At 42.4% G+C, this 14120-nt stretch overlaps 1 protein-coding gene across 3 annotated transcripts in view; it reads right to left on the bottom strand.

Annotated features, from left to right (window-relative positions):
• Positions 1-1240: 1240 nt before the first annotated feature.
• setd2 (SET domain containing 2, histone lysine methyltransferase) overlaps positions 1241-14120 on the bottom strand; it is a 59882-nt gene continuing 47002 nt past the window's right edge. For all 3 annotated transcript variants that reach the window (XM_034174943.1, XM_034174942.1, XM_034174945.1), the window contains 3 exons: positions 7960-8034; positions 3180-3281; positions 1241-2632 (listed from right to left, as the gene is read on the bottom strand). In XM_034174943.1, coding sequence (XP_034030834.1) covers positions 2471-2632; positions 3180-3281; positions 7960-8034 — 339 coding nt within the window. In that variant the 3' untranslated portion in view covers positions 1241-2470. The remainder of the gene's footprint in view (positions 2633-3179; positions 3282-7959; positions 8035-14120) is intronic.

Below are 14120 nucleotides of genomic sequence, written 5' to 3'. Positions count from 1 at the left end.
TTGGTTTCCATAGCTTATTTTATTTACGATGACAAAGGAAGAGAAACGTCATTACAAACACCTTAAAACTCAGCTTTTTGGGTTTTCATTTAAACTAAAATCCAGCCAACGTCCATCATCTTGTCCAACTTATCTTTATTATTTTGAAAATTAATAAAATCTCACATGAACATGTTGAGTCTTCCAGTCAACTATTTTTAGTGTTTCGTGTTTTCAAGCTGTGTACCTGTGCTTTTTTTGTAAGTTTAATTCACTCAATTTTGATTATATACAACTGCATTAAACTTATTGAAACAAATAAGTACACATTCTGTAGCAGTGTTATGAAACAACTTCATAGTGAACTTAAATATTTTGATGAGTTGTGTGTGTATATATCCCAGACGCTCTAATTCATGAAGAGTTAACGATCTGAGGCTGAAATACTGCGGAAGAGTTTCTTCTCACTGATGTTCAGGAGGCGCACAGATTCCTGCTCCCCCTGCGCTGAAATCTGTTAATGATCTCTTTGCCTTGAGTTCTAAGTGGGAGCAGGCATTCTGCATGGCCCAGGGCAGTGTTGCATGCCGTCACACACACCAGGCGGGACTGCTTAACTGCGGTCTGGAGCGCACAAGCATGGGGCTGCGGAATGTGCATCAACTGCAAGGGGGTTGGGACAGAGGCAAGGGGGAAGCACAGCAGAGCCTTCTTTCTGCTCGTCATGGGTCGCCATATTTAGAGGCTGCTTAACATCTCTAATGAAGGCACTGGATCTCAACATCTGTCACCACTGTTCACAGTATTAAAGGAAACCAGTGTCTAAAACGGAATTGGGTGTCGACTCGGCCGTCGGTCAAATTTATACTTTCCAACGGAAATAACCTCCATATCAAGAAAGAGGATCTCTTTTTACAAAAAAACTGTTTATTTTAAAATGTTTATACACTCGTATGACAATGTGCTTACACACAATAATTACAGTAGAGTTAGGTGAAATCTTACTTCTTTACAAATGATAAAAACCATGGAAATGAGCCCCCCCACCCCACCCCACCATGACCAGAGCTGCTGTGGTAACCCCAAGTGGAAAAAGGTAGAACCAGAGAGAACTTTTATGAGCCAGTGGCGCACTGGATTTGACAGTATGATGTTGGATCTGTATCTGGAGGGTCGAGCTGGTGCAGATGAGGGATCGTGATCCTCCCTGACCCTACTCTTGTACAGCTTTGGTAATATTACATTTATTTACATTTTTTTTAAACCATGAACTGATAGGCCTTTTACAAAGTGTTTTATTTATTTAAACATTCCCCAAACTACTATTCAATATATTCACATATAAAGCAATTATACATATGGTTTAACATTGTTTAATGCAAATTTAATGAGATTTGATTTTGATCACAGATGATCAAATGCTACAGAAACTACTTTAGAAATTGAGCGGCTGACAGCAAAACAAGGCCAGCCTAAACGTCTCTACAGTCTAACCAGGACTCACTGTGGAACAAAGATTATGTAATCAGCAACTGTTAAAAATGCAGTGACGTAACCTTCACCTTCAAGATCATCCGTGTGAAGAGTGAGGAAAACGGCAAGTAAAAATCGGGAGAGGTGCTCGATGGGATACAGGGAAATTTTTTATATATAGCTTTAAAAAAAGCACATCAAACATAGTATTTAAATCCTGCTCCCTATTACACATAAATTAATAAAAAGACATGGAAATATTGATCACTGACCTTCCCAACTTATTTTACATCTTCTGATCCCTCAGTGTATTTATTTAATATGAGTAAAAGGTCATCGTGACATTTCTTGGACCAGGATACCTAAAGAAAAAAAAAAAAAATGTAGGAATTTCCATGAGGATAAGCGGCCTGACCGCAGCCTGCATTCATAAAAAACAACAGCGCCTCTGCAGTCATGTGGTTAGGAGTCGGGGTTTGAGGAGGGGCAGCTCAGACCTCCGCAGCCCAGTTAAAAGCAGCACCAGATACAGACTCAGTGGCAGGACGATTAAACACACAAAACAGGCTGAGTGGGGGTGGGGTGGGGTTAGAGGTGGGCTGTTGTGAGTTAGATCCATTAACAGAAATAATTCCTAGCTTAATTCTGCTGAGTAATCCTGATTCAGCACTAGTAAAAGTAACCAAAAACAAAGGGGCGAATCATAGAGCAAAGGTTTAAAAGCCTCAAGTGTGTGTGTGTGTGTGGGGGGGGGGGGGGGGGGGGGGGGAGACTAAAAATCAAACAGTGAAAATATCATCAGTATCTGTAGCACCCCTCAGTGTCATCCTTCATGTCTTGGATCTTGAGACGACACTTAAGTCTCTGAGTCCATCTGCCCGCTGCGGGGCCAGGACGGCGTCCTGCCGAGCAGTGCAATTATTCATAAATACGTTTCAGGAACAACTCCGCGGGCCGCACTGAGCCACAGGAAGGAGTGAATACAGCGGGCTGATCTGTGCTTCAGCTGCGCTGGCCTCTAGTACACGTCCGTGTCCTCCCTGGGCCTGTACACGGAGCCAAACCTCTGCATGTACTTCTTGATGTACTCCTTGGTCTTGTGCTTCACATTTTCGTTACACTCCAGGTCCTCGGGATTCTTGCAAGCTTTCAGCTCCTTATTCATGACGCCGTGCGTTAGCTAGCAGAGACGGCAGAAAGAGAGAGAGAGAAACGGTTACACGTGGTTCCCGTCACCAGACGACAGTCACTGTTATAATTATGATGTCTCGGACGTGGCGCAGTAGCTGGATGGCAAATTCTGTTTTGGTGGCTTTTGACGTTTGTAATTTAAGACAATAAATCAAACTCCAAAGGAGTGAAGGCAGTATGGTGCATGTGTTTATTGTGCCAATGAGCTCAGAAGACTGAGATGGAAAAGTGGCACTTGATACAAACTTACACAATCACAGGACCCAAACGAAAAATAAAAATAAAGACAGTCCTTCAAAGAACTGCTGTTTGAATGCTTGAACAGAGCTTTTAGAAAAGCAGAGGCTCAAGATGATGTTTACATGGACAACATGTTCCACGTCTGTTCTGGAGAGCATAAAACAACTGTTTACATGATCGTGGGAAACAGTTCTGGTTTGAGGGAAACATAGAAACTTCTTTCATTTCAAATCAAAAGCATAATTTCACTGTGCTCTGATTTATTATTATAATTTAATGTGACTTTTGTTTTTTACCTTTCTTGCCAGGTGTTTGAAGTCATCTGTGTTGCTGATTCGTCCAAATTTGCAGTCTGGCTTCCGGTAAGGATTTAAGCATTGCACAATGAACTGCGACATCTGAATAGCATACATGGAAAAATAAAGTCTCATTAAAAAGAAAGGAAAGAGTATTAAAAAAGATGCATGGGCATTCCTTAGAACACATAACGCTGCTGGGGGAGTTTCCTGGCTCCACCCCAACACCATAAGAAAGCAAACATTTTTCCATGTTGGAAATGTCCTCATTCAGTCTGTTGTTCTGCATCCATCCATCCATTTTCTGATCCCAGTCTATTCCAGGGCTGACACAATGAGGTCACTACACTGAGCTTTTATCTGTCGATCTTCTGCTCCAGAGATAAAATTAGCAATCATGTTCATTTCAAGCAAATACAAATAAAAGGTCTTCGCCAAAAATCAAAACGTGCTGCTGAATGACAGCAACTGAATAATTTGAACATCTGTTCCTGCACACAAGGATGTTTTGCCTTTCAGGCAGCACACTGCAGAACAACAACAACAGCCATCGACTGCATGGACAAAATCATTCACACAGTCAGTCACCAGTTCACCTAATCAGCATGTGTTTGGAAGTAGGTTGAAGCAGGCCCTAAATAAGCATGTTTTTGATTGTGGGAGAGAACCCATGCAGACACAAAGAGAACATGCAAACTCCACACAGAAAGGGCGGGAAGCGATCCCACGACCTTGTTGCTGCGAGGCAGCAGTGCTAACCACTAAGCTACCGTGCTGCCATGTGGTCCCATATTTTGTTCTGTCCAAACACCAATGGGACCAAAATTACTCCGAACTTCAACATTCTGTGAAACCTGGTTCATTGAGTAACAAGCAGTGGTGGACACAGTTCAGTTAATCAAGTGACAGCTCATTAGCAAAGCTAAGCAGGTTAGCTTTTCAGCTAACTCCGAAAACTATTAGCAGACCAATTACCTTCCACTAAAGTTTGTTCAGCTAACTAAGTCACCAATTAAAAAAAAAAACAAAAGATCAACATCAAAAACATTTCCAACCCCTAAATATATACGAGGTCTATTAGAAAAGTATCCGACCTTATTATTTTTTTCAAAAACCATATGGATTTGAATCACGTGTGATTACATCAGACATGCTTGAACCCTCGTGGGCATGCGAGAGTTTTTTCACGCCTGTCGGTTACGTCATTCGCCTGTGGGCAGTCTCTGAGTGAGGAGTGGCCCACCCTCTCGTCGATTTTTTCATTGTTTAGGAATGACTCAGAGACTGCTGCTTTGTTTGATCAAAATTTTTTCAAAGCTGTAAGGCACAACTGAGTGGACACCATTCGATAAATTCAGCTGGTTTTCGGTAAAATTTTAACGGTTGATGAGAGATTTTGGTCTGTAAGTGTCGCCGTAAGGACGGCCCACGGTGCCTGACGGCGAGCTGCGCTTCGAGGCGGCAGCATCTCGCCGTTTCAAGTTAAAAACTTCCACATTTCAGGCTCTGTTGACCCAGGAAGTCGTCAGAGAACAGAGAACTTTCAGAAGAAGTCGGCATGAGGAGTTTATTCGGACATTCCATTGTTAACGGACATTTTGTAATGAAAGAACGTGCGGGCAGAGTCGCATGTCGGGCCGGACCCGACCGCGGGGGGTCGCGACAGGAAAAACACCTCCCTTGGAAACCTTAACGGGCAAGTTGGAACATGCCCAAGCTGTTAAACAATTTCTCAGTTACTTGTTGACAGCCATCAAAAGCCGCCTGAATTCTACAAATGGTTTTCAACACGGAGGTGTTTTTCCTGTCGCGGCGCACACAGATTCGCCGAGTTGTCACGGAAACGACTCGGCAAATTTGCGCGCACGTCTTTCATTAAAAAATGTCCTTAAACAGTGGAATGTGCGCATAAAGTCCTCATGCCGGCCTCTTCTGAATCTTCTCTGTTCTCTCACGACGTCCTGGGTGAATTAAGCCTTAAATTAGGATGTTTTCAGGTCGAAACAGGCCGACGACGGCGCCTGGAAGCGCTGCAGGACGTCCTGCTCTGTGGGATGTCCTTACACCGACAGTAACACCCCATAATCTCTCATCAGCGGTTAAACTTTTCACCGAAAACCAGCTTAATTTCTCGAATAGTATCCACTCGGATATTCCTCACAGGTCCAGAAAAAAGTTTGATAAAGCAACGCGCGCCATCTGGAGCAGCGTGTGAAACAAAGGAATTCAGCTGAGAGGGCGGGACCACATCTCACTCAAGGCCTGCCCACAGGGAAATGACGTCACCGACGCGTGAAAAAACTCACGCATGCGCACGAGGGTTCAAGCATGATTGGTGGAATCGCACGTCATTCAAATCCATATAGTTAAAAAAAATAAATAAATAAAAGGGTCGGTTTATTGTCTAATAGACCTCGTACATCACAGCTTTGTTCCTGTACGAGTTTATAAACTGATGCAATAACCAAAACTGGCACCTTGTGTACCATAGTAGAGAAGCTTGAATCTTCGACTGGACTGGGTTGTTTACCGGCAACAAGCATCACCTCGGAGAGGAGCAGGAGGTCAAGCCAGAGTAAATGATGTAATTACATTTTTAAAATTATTTTCCATGTGCATTTTTTTTTTTTGTTTACTTTTTCTGAATACTTATTAGCTTAATACTTTCTGCACACTGAATAAACTATGTTGAGTGGATCTACCATTTAATTTAATTTATACCATGGTCAGCGAGAATTCCATGTCTAACTGGCATGCATTATTTTCGTATACACACACGTAGTTCGGCGAGTTAAGTCACTGTTATAATCACTCCGCTCTGGTCATCACCATAGCAACACACAAATCAGTTGGCGCAGATCAGCTGTGTTTTGACAAGTGAATGACAGAAACGCAATAAAACATGGATTTCCAAGTGAATTTTAATACTGTTGGCCAAAATAAAACGTTTGAGGAATGGAAAGAGGAGGAGAGCAGACGAGAAGAACAGCAAAAGCAACGGCGTGAAGATTTAACATTGGACGAACTGGACAAGATTGAAGACGGGAAAGAAGAAGAGAATGGTGCTATCCTTGCGGGCGGCCGAGCGCTCCGTATCAAAACAGCGAGCGTAGTTTCTGGACCTGTTTGCCAGAGTTTGTCACAGTGCGACACAGCAGAGAGGAGTGGCGGTGTGAGTGGCCCGCTGCGGCTCGAGCCCACAGACTCGGTAAGCGCATCAGAGACAAAACATAAAATAGTCCCAAATACTCACACATTTTTATCAAGTTCTGTTAACTAAATATTTGCGTGTTAGCTCACTGTGTGGGACCATGGTATAAGCGGATTAAACAACTCGAAGCCGTGCATTATACGGTTTGAATGCACTTGAATGCAGTGTGTTTCAGACTCCGCGTCATGCATTCAAACCGCATAATGCACGGCTTCTCGTTTAATCCTTACTTGTTCATGTACATCTTGATCATCTGATGTTGGCATGCTAAACCTTTTTTGGTAACCTCCATTTTTAAGCTTCCATGAAATTCTATTTATAATAAAAACCCAAGCCAAAGCTCAAGTGATGCAACAAAAGTTAGCAGTAGCTTCAATTAAATGTGTTACTGGTCTATCAGTTGAGCACTCTCTCTCAACTTCACCGTAGATGAATGCTGAAGCTCATGTTTAGGTTTAGCTGTACCCACCACTGGTAGTAATAATAAGTTTAGTAAAAACCCTACGTGTATATACATATACACGAGGTCTATTAGAAAAGTAAAAGAGTTGCAGCGAAATTCATCGGCATGAAGCTGATGGCGCAGCAAAAGCGCCTCCGTGTTGAAGCCTCACAGGACATGTTGTGAGATGCTCACCTCTTCCACAATTTCTCGGATAGTCACACGACTGAAAAGCCACCGAAAGCCGTCTGAATCTTCTGAATGGTGGAAGAGATGAGCATCTCACAACATGTCCAGTGAGGCTTCAACACGGTGGCGCTTTTCTTCCGCCATCAGCTTCGTGCTGAAGCCATCAGCATGAATTTCGCTGCAACTTTTTCATGGCAAAATCTTCTGTCACAGTAGAATGTGCCGAAAAACTGCTGATGTCCACCTCTTACGCAATTTTTCGGGTAGTCACACGACGGTCCCACATCACCACAGCGTTCACTTTGGAAATGATCTGGTCATTTCAGCATGTTGATGGCCGACCAGAGCGTAGCTCGCTCTCCACCGTTGTGCGGTCGCCTTTAAACCAGTTGTACCGCTCCTTAAATCTGTGTGATGCCCATAGCATCATCACCGAAAGCCGTCTGAATAATCCGAATGGTTTCCACCTGGCTGTCGCCCAGTTTCTGGCAACATTTGATGCAGTCGTGCTGCTCCAGTCGTTCCGCCATTTCCTTGCAAAGAAAAAACGACGAGAGACTACACCCATCCTCACACAAAGGCTGCTTACAAGCAAATGACGCAATCGACAGGCGTGAAAAAATTCATGTATATGCACGAAGGTTCAAGGTTTGCTCATGCAAGCACACGTGATTCAAATCCATCAGGTTTTTGAAAAAAATAAGAAGGTCGGATAATTTTCTAACAGACCTCGTAAATAGCGACGGACACCTGCTGCCACAGACAGAGTATAATTCTACAGCCCTCCTTCTGGCCTCATGGCAGCACACAGTAAATAAACTGTGTACTGATGAAGACGACAGCATCGCTGAGAAACTGTTGAAAGTGTCGAGGTCTGGACGGTTGTAGAACATGCCATGTTAAATGACAGAGGAATGCTTTCTGAGGAGATGGCTCACCTCTTTGCGAAATGTCTCTTTGCTCTTTTTAGCCAGTTCACTGGAAGTGTCTGCTTCAGCCGTCTTAGTGGAGAACTGTAACAACAGCAGGAAGAAATATTGTTTCAAATAAACACTCTTGGCTTCGTAAAGAGCAACCCTTCGCAAACTCATTCACACTTCTCAGCTGTTTTGACTCCAGAATGTCACATTGACAAACTCCGGCACTGGCAGGGCGATTTTCTACAAATAAAAACAAGTGCTCTCCCACCTGCACACTGACTCAAACATCCTAAGTGGCTGCAGAAAAGTAGGCATCAAACAGGAGCTGCTTCTACAAGATCCACACAATGTGGGACTATCCTGGTCTGCCTCTCTGCACACCCCTCCCCCCCAGCTTCAACAACAAATGCAAGCAGGCAACAGCTGACTGTTCTGACCGCAGCAGAGTGGAGCAAAACCAAAGGCAAGTACACAGAAGACACACCCTGAGTGCCAAGGACAGGAATCTCAAAAACTGTGGCACACAAAGGATTACAAGTGGAGAACACAGAACACGGATTCCAGGGCGAGATCTGGACGCAACCACAAACTAAAAACATGCTGGCAAATGATCCATGACCTTGTAGCTGCTTTTGGCAGGAAAGGTCTCGTGAAAAACACGGATCAGTATTGATGCGTTCTTTTTCCAAAGCCCTTACATCTTTTTAACAGAGACAAAAGGGACATTTGTGTAGTTGGACTACAACACAAGAAACCACAACTAAATGAGTGCGAGGTCTACCAGATGGCTTTCATTATCCTCAAAGGCAGGATAAAAATGAAAGGGGAAAATAAACGAGGCAGCGGAAGAGGAGATGAGCTGAGCCACCCCACCCCCCCAATGGCCTTGAGGCTAACGGACAGACAGCAGAATAGAAGGTGGGACGACATCAAACCCATGTCATTGTGGAGATGTGGATGAAACCTTTTTTTTCCATATATATTTATTGGTTTTATTTTAAACAGAATAAAACAACACAATAGAAGGGTAACAGAAAGAACATGAACATTGGCCTCTTCACCTAACAAATAGAGATACTTCCAATTTAAAATGAAATTGCTCTGTGCATAATAGCTGAAACCTCAAGTCCAGCATATTTCAGAAAAGGTTCCCAAGTCTTTTTGAAAACACTGTCCTTATGATGCAGCCGACATGTCAAATAGTCTAAAGAAACAAAGCCAAAGATCATCTTCTGCCATTGAGTCAAAGACAGAGTCTGGTCTGAGATCCAATTAACCAAAATACATTTCCTAGCACAAAAGGACAACATTTTATACAATTTCCTGTTATACTTCCCCTGTACAACAAGGTCAACCACACCAAGAAGTAAATATTTAGGGTTATTGTTCAAATCAACAGATAAAATTTTATTTAGTTCTTGGCCAACTGTTTTCCAGAATTGTTTCACTTTTGAAGAGGTCCAAAAGCAATGTGTGAGGGTACCAGTTTCAGTCTTGCACTTTAAACAAATTGGGGAGGAACTAGAATTGAATTTATTGCGCCGAAAGGGTGAAATATGGGCTCTGTGACGAATTAAAAACTGAGTAGCTTTAACCCTATTACAGACACACAGTGTTTTTGCATTACTCCAAGTTGTTTCCCCACTCCTCATCGGTAATCGAACAGTTAAGCTCACTCTCCCAAAGTCCCTTCAGGCAAGATGTGTCTGTGGTAGTACAGTCTTTTAGAATATTATAAAACACTTTTATAGAACTAGGTGACCCTGTGAGGAAAATTTGTCTTTCAAAGTCTGATGTTTTCCCAAACTTTAAATCTGCAGTATCTTTCTTGACAAAGTCTCTTACCTGGAGGTATTGATAAAAGTCTCTCCTTGAGATATCATTTCTCAACTAGCTGATTAAATGACATAATCACATGCTCCTCCAATAGATTTTGTATACTGGATAGGCCTTTCTGTGCCCAAATCTGAAATCTTCCATCAGTTACCCCAGGCAAGAATTCAGGATTGTTACACAAAGGAGTGAAGTTAGAAGTCAGATTAAGCCTACCCTCCAGTTTTCTTACTGACCGCCATGCCATTAATGTGGCCACAGTAATGGGATTTGAGCAAGCAAATTTTAAGGATTTGATTTTTTTGAGAAACAAAACTGTCAACGGAGAATTAGACATGGTACTTTCTATGTCCATCCAACGTGAGGTTGGTCTGTTGTGCACCCATTCCACTACTGTGCGCAAATGTGCACTAAGATAATAGTTTCTAATATTGGGCAAATCTAGGCCGCCCTCCAATGCTGGTCGGCATAACACAGAAAATTTGAGACAGGGCTTTCTTTTGGACCATATGAAGGAGCTGAGCCAACCATTCACCTGCTTAATCACCTTACGGGTCAGCACAACTGGAAACATTTGTAGTGGGTAAAGCAGCCTGGGGAGAACATTCATTTTCAGTAGTGTTATTCGTCCTAACCAAGAGATCTGGAGGCTGTTCCACCTCTCCAAATCAAACCGAATACGACTGAGTAGGAGGCAGATTTGCTTTATACATCTGTTCAAATGTAGGAGTGACACGTATTCCTAAATAAACAAAACCGCCTAAAGACCATTTGAAAGGAATGGGTCAGTAGGTATTTGTTGCAGAGTGCCCAGGGGCATTGCCTCAGATTTATTCAAATTTATTTTGTAGCCAGAAAAACAGCTAAAACTTTCAATTTTCTCAATCAGTCTGGGGACAGACACCACAGGTTCAGTTACAACCACCAAAATATCATCTGCGTAGAGTGTAATCTTGTGCTCTCTAACTGCAATTTTGAGGCTACTGATGTTGTGATCTGTCCTGATGGCCTCCGCCAGAGGCTCCATCGCCAAAGCAAATAACAGGGGCGACAGGGGACAACCCTGTCTAGTTCCCCTAAATATAGGAAAGTAAGGAGAGCGCAAGCCATTCGTGATGACTGCTGAGAGAGTTTTTATAAAGAATGTGAACCAATTGATGAAAGTAGTTCCTAGGCCAAATTTATGTAAGATGTAAAATAAGTATGTCCATTCTCTGCGGTCAAACGCTTTCTCAGCATCTAGAGAGAGCACCAGACCACTTCTCGAGTGTTGGTGAAAATACTGAATAATATTAAGGAGCCGCCGAATATTATTGTAAGACATGCGTGTCTTTATAAATCCAGTTTGATCTTCATTAATTAAGATGGGTAGCAACCTTTCAAGTCGTATGGCCAAAGTTTTTGATAGAATCTTTAAATCTACGTTCAAGAGCGAAATTGGCCTATATGATGCACAGTCCTCAGGAGGTTTATCTTTTTTAAAATAAGAGAAATGTTTGCTTCTCTCAATGAGTGGGGTAGTACATCCTTAACAAGTGACTCATTTAACATATTCAATAGAGAATCAATCAAAATATCGTGAAATTCTTTGTAAAATTCTACGCTTAGTCCATCTGGGCCCGGGGATCGACCAGATTGCAATCCTTTAATAGCACCGAGTAGCTTGTTTTAAGTAATTGGGGCATTGAGAGATCTTCTCTGCTCCTCTGACAGACATGGAAGGGTCAGGGAAGAAAAGAAGGCATCCATTTTCTCAAGACCATCAGGTGGTTCTTCGGATTTATATAAATTTTCATAAAAACATTTAAATGTATTGTTAATGTTTAATGTATCAAAAGTTTGATAACCCTGATGATCTATTACAGAGGAAATAGACTGTGAATCTGCCTTTTTCTTTGTTAAATATGCCAAATATTTTCGTGCTTTATCACCAAATTCATATAGCTTTTGTTTTGCGAATATAATTTGGTTTTGAGCTTCACCTGTCAAAAATGTGTCTAGGGCACCTCTAAGCACTGATATCGATTTAATTTTATGAGCAGTTGGGCTTTGTATGCATTTTCCCTCAGCACGCTTTAATTTAGATTCAAGAATCTTCCTTTGTTCAGCTTGCTTACGCCTTTTAGTAGATGTATATGATATTATAAGCCCACGAGAAAATGCTTTGGAGGTTTCCCGCAACAGTGAGGAGTTGTCAGTGGAGTTTGAATTAGTTGTAAGAAAAAAGGCAAATTTGTCTCTAAAATACGATAGAAACCTCTGGTCAGTTAAAAGAGAGGGGTTAAATCTCCAGTGTTTGGATTGATTGATTGGGTTTGAAAATTTATACAGCAGAAACACAGCTGCATGGTCCGAAACCATTATTGGGCCTATAGAACATGAAATAACAGAGTTGAGGTGACATTTTGGAAGTAAAAAATAATCAATCCTTGTAGATGATTGAGAAGCATTTGAGAAAATTCTGTGAGGTGTTGTGCCCGCCATACATCTGCATAACCTATATCTTCACAAAAGGCATTAACACGTTTAACATGGGGGGGGGGGGGGGGGGACACAATGTCTTACCAGCTGGAAATTTGTCTAATACGGGGTTAAGATGGCAGTTAAAATCCCCACCTATTAGAGTCTGTCTGACTCCCAGATCAACAATTTTTGAAAAGATTGAAATTAAAAGGTCTCTGGGGTAGCCAGGTGGATTATAAATGTTTATAATTGCGATTTCCTCACCAAAAACAAGTCCCCTTAAGATAACATAACAGCCCTTTAAATCTTTTTTGCAGTCCAAGAGCTTAAACGGAATATTTTTTTGTATCAGAATGGCTACACCTCGACTTCTTGATGTAAAAGAAGAAAAATAAACCTGACCAAAACCTCCTTGCTGTAGTTTTAAATGCTCACTGTCACTCAAGTGTGTTTCCTGTAGTAAAGCTATTTGCGCTCCCTCTCTCTTAAGGTAATTCAAAACCTTATGTTTAACAGGTGTATGTATCCCTTTAACATTCCAGGTGCACAGTTTTAAGCCAGACATGAAAAATAGCTAAAAAACAAAAAACACAGGGGTATCTGTCAATTTCCATCACAAACATACATAAATTGACATTGTGAATATGGCCAAGAAGAACAGAACAAACACTTAAAACAAATAACTATGTACTTAAGGTACATGTCGCGTAAAACTTAACACTGTCCTCCTCTCAGAACAAGAGAAGATCGAGTGAGTGGAATCCCTGACAACAAGACGCATCAGCCCAGGATGCCAGGAAACTAAACTTTTCTATCCCAATGTTCAGTGTCCAAACTAATTATAAATGCCAGTAAGGTTGTTATGTCAATGTACTCACTCAATGTTGGGTAGCAGGCGAGAGAAAAATAAACAAAAGTAAGTATTCGTCCCACAGTGCAGCCTGTGTCACGTCTTCACTCACTGCTGGTCACAGGGAGCTCTAGTGAGTCAATGAAGTGCTGAAACTCTTCTGGGCTGTTGAACACTTTGCTCGATAGTAGAGCTGGGTATAATTGCCTGTAAGCAGCGCCGAGTGCCCGGAGTCGCTTCTTCACCGCGTCGTATCCCTTCCTTTTACGAGCCAAAGCGGCTGACATGTCAGGAAAAAACATTACAGTGGCGCCTTTATGCGTCACCATCTGACCATTCCGTCTAATATCCCAAGAAGCATTCATCACTCGTTTATCCTGGTACTTGTGGAAGCGCACAATCACAGGTCTAGGCTTCTGTGTAGGAGAGGGCTTGGGTCCGGTGACACGATGTGCCCTGTCAAGCTTGATTCGCCCCTCTTTCGTTTTGATGTGCAGCACCTCAGGAAGCAAGCGTTCGAAAAACAGGGTAGGATTCATCCCCTCAACATCCTCAGGTAAGTTAAGAATGCGCCCTCTGTTTTCTAGATCATCAATCCGGTCCATCAAAAAAAGCACAGCCTTCTCCAGTGAGGCCAATCTGATACGAGTCGGGTCAGCAGCGTCCTCGAGAGTGGAGATGCGCTGCTCCGACTCATTCAGCCTATTTTCATGGGAGTCAAGCCAGTCGCCTTGTATTTTCAAAAGCTCTAACACGGGTGTCAGCTTAACGAGTGCTTTCATGACATTGGTCGTCATCTCGGCCATTGTTTCACGTATGCAAGCTGGCGTCAATTTCGCCCCGGTCCACACTGGTGCTAGCCTGCTGTTCCACATTAACATTAGCTTCAAGCACCTGCTCCTCTGAAGCATCCTGGTTCTTTTTGCGTGGCATCTCTGGGAGTCTCAGAAAATAACTATCAATGCTCATTACAAGTTAGTAATCACCTCTCTACTTGGCTTTTTAGTCCTTAGTTGGGATAAGTTAACGTATT

The sequence above is a fragment of the Thalassophryne amazonica genome, chromosome 7 (genome assembly GCF_902500255.1).
Source record: "Thalassophryne amazonica chromosome 7, fThaAma1.1, whole genome shotgun sequence".
NCBI classification, from domain to species: domain Eukaryota; kingdom Metazoa; phylum Chordata; class Actinopteri; order Batrachoidiformes; family Batrachoididae; genus Thalassophryne; species Thalassophryne amazonica.
This window is presented reverse-complemented; position numbering and strand designations above follow the sequence as displayed.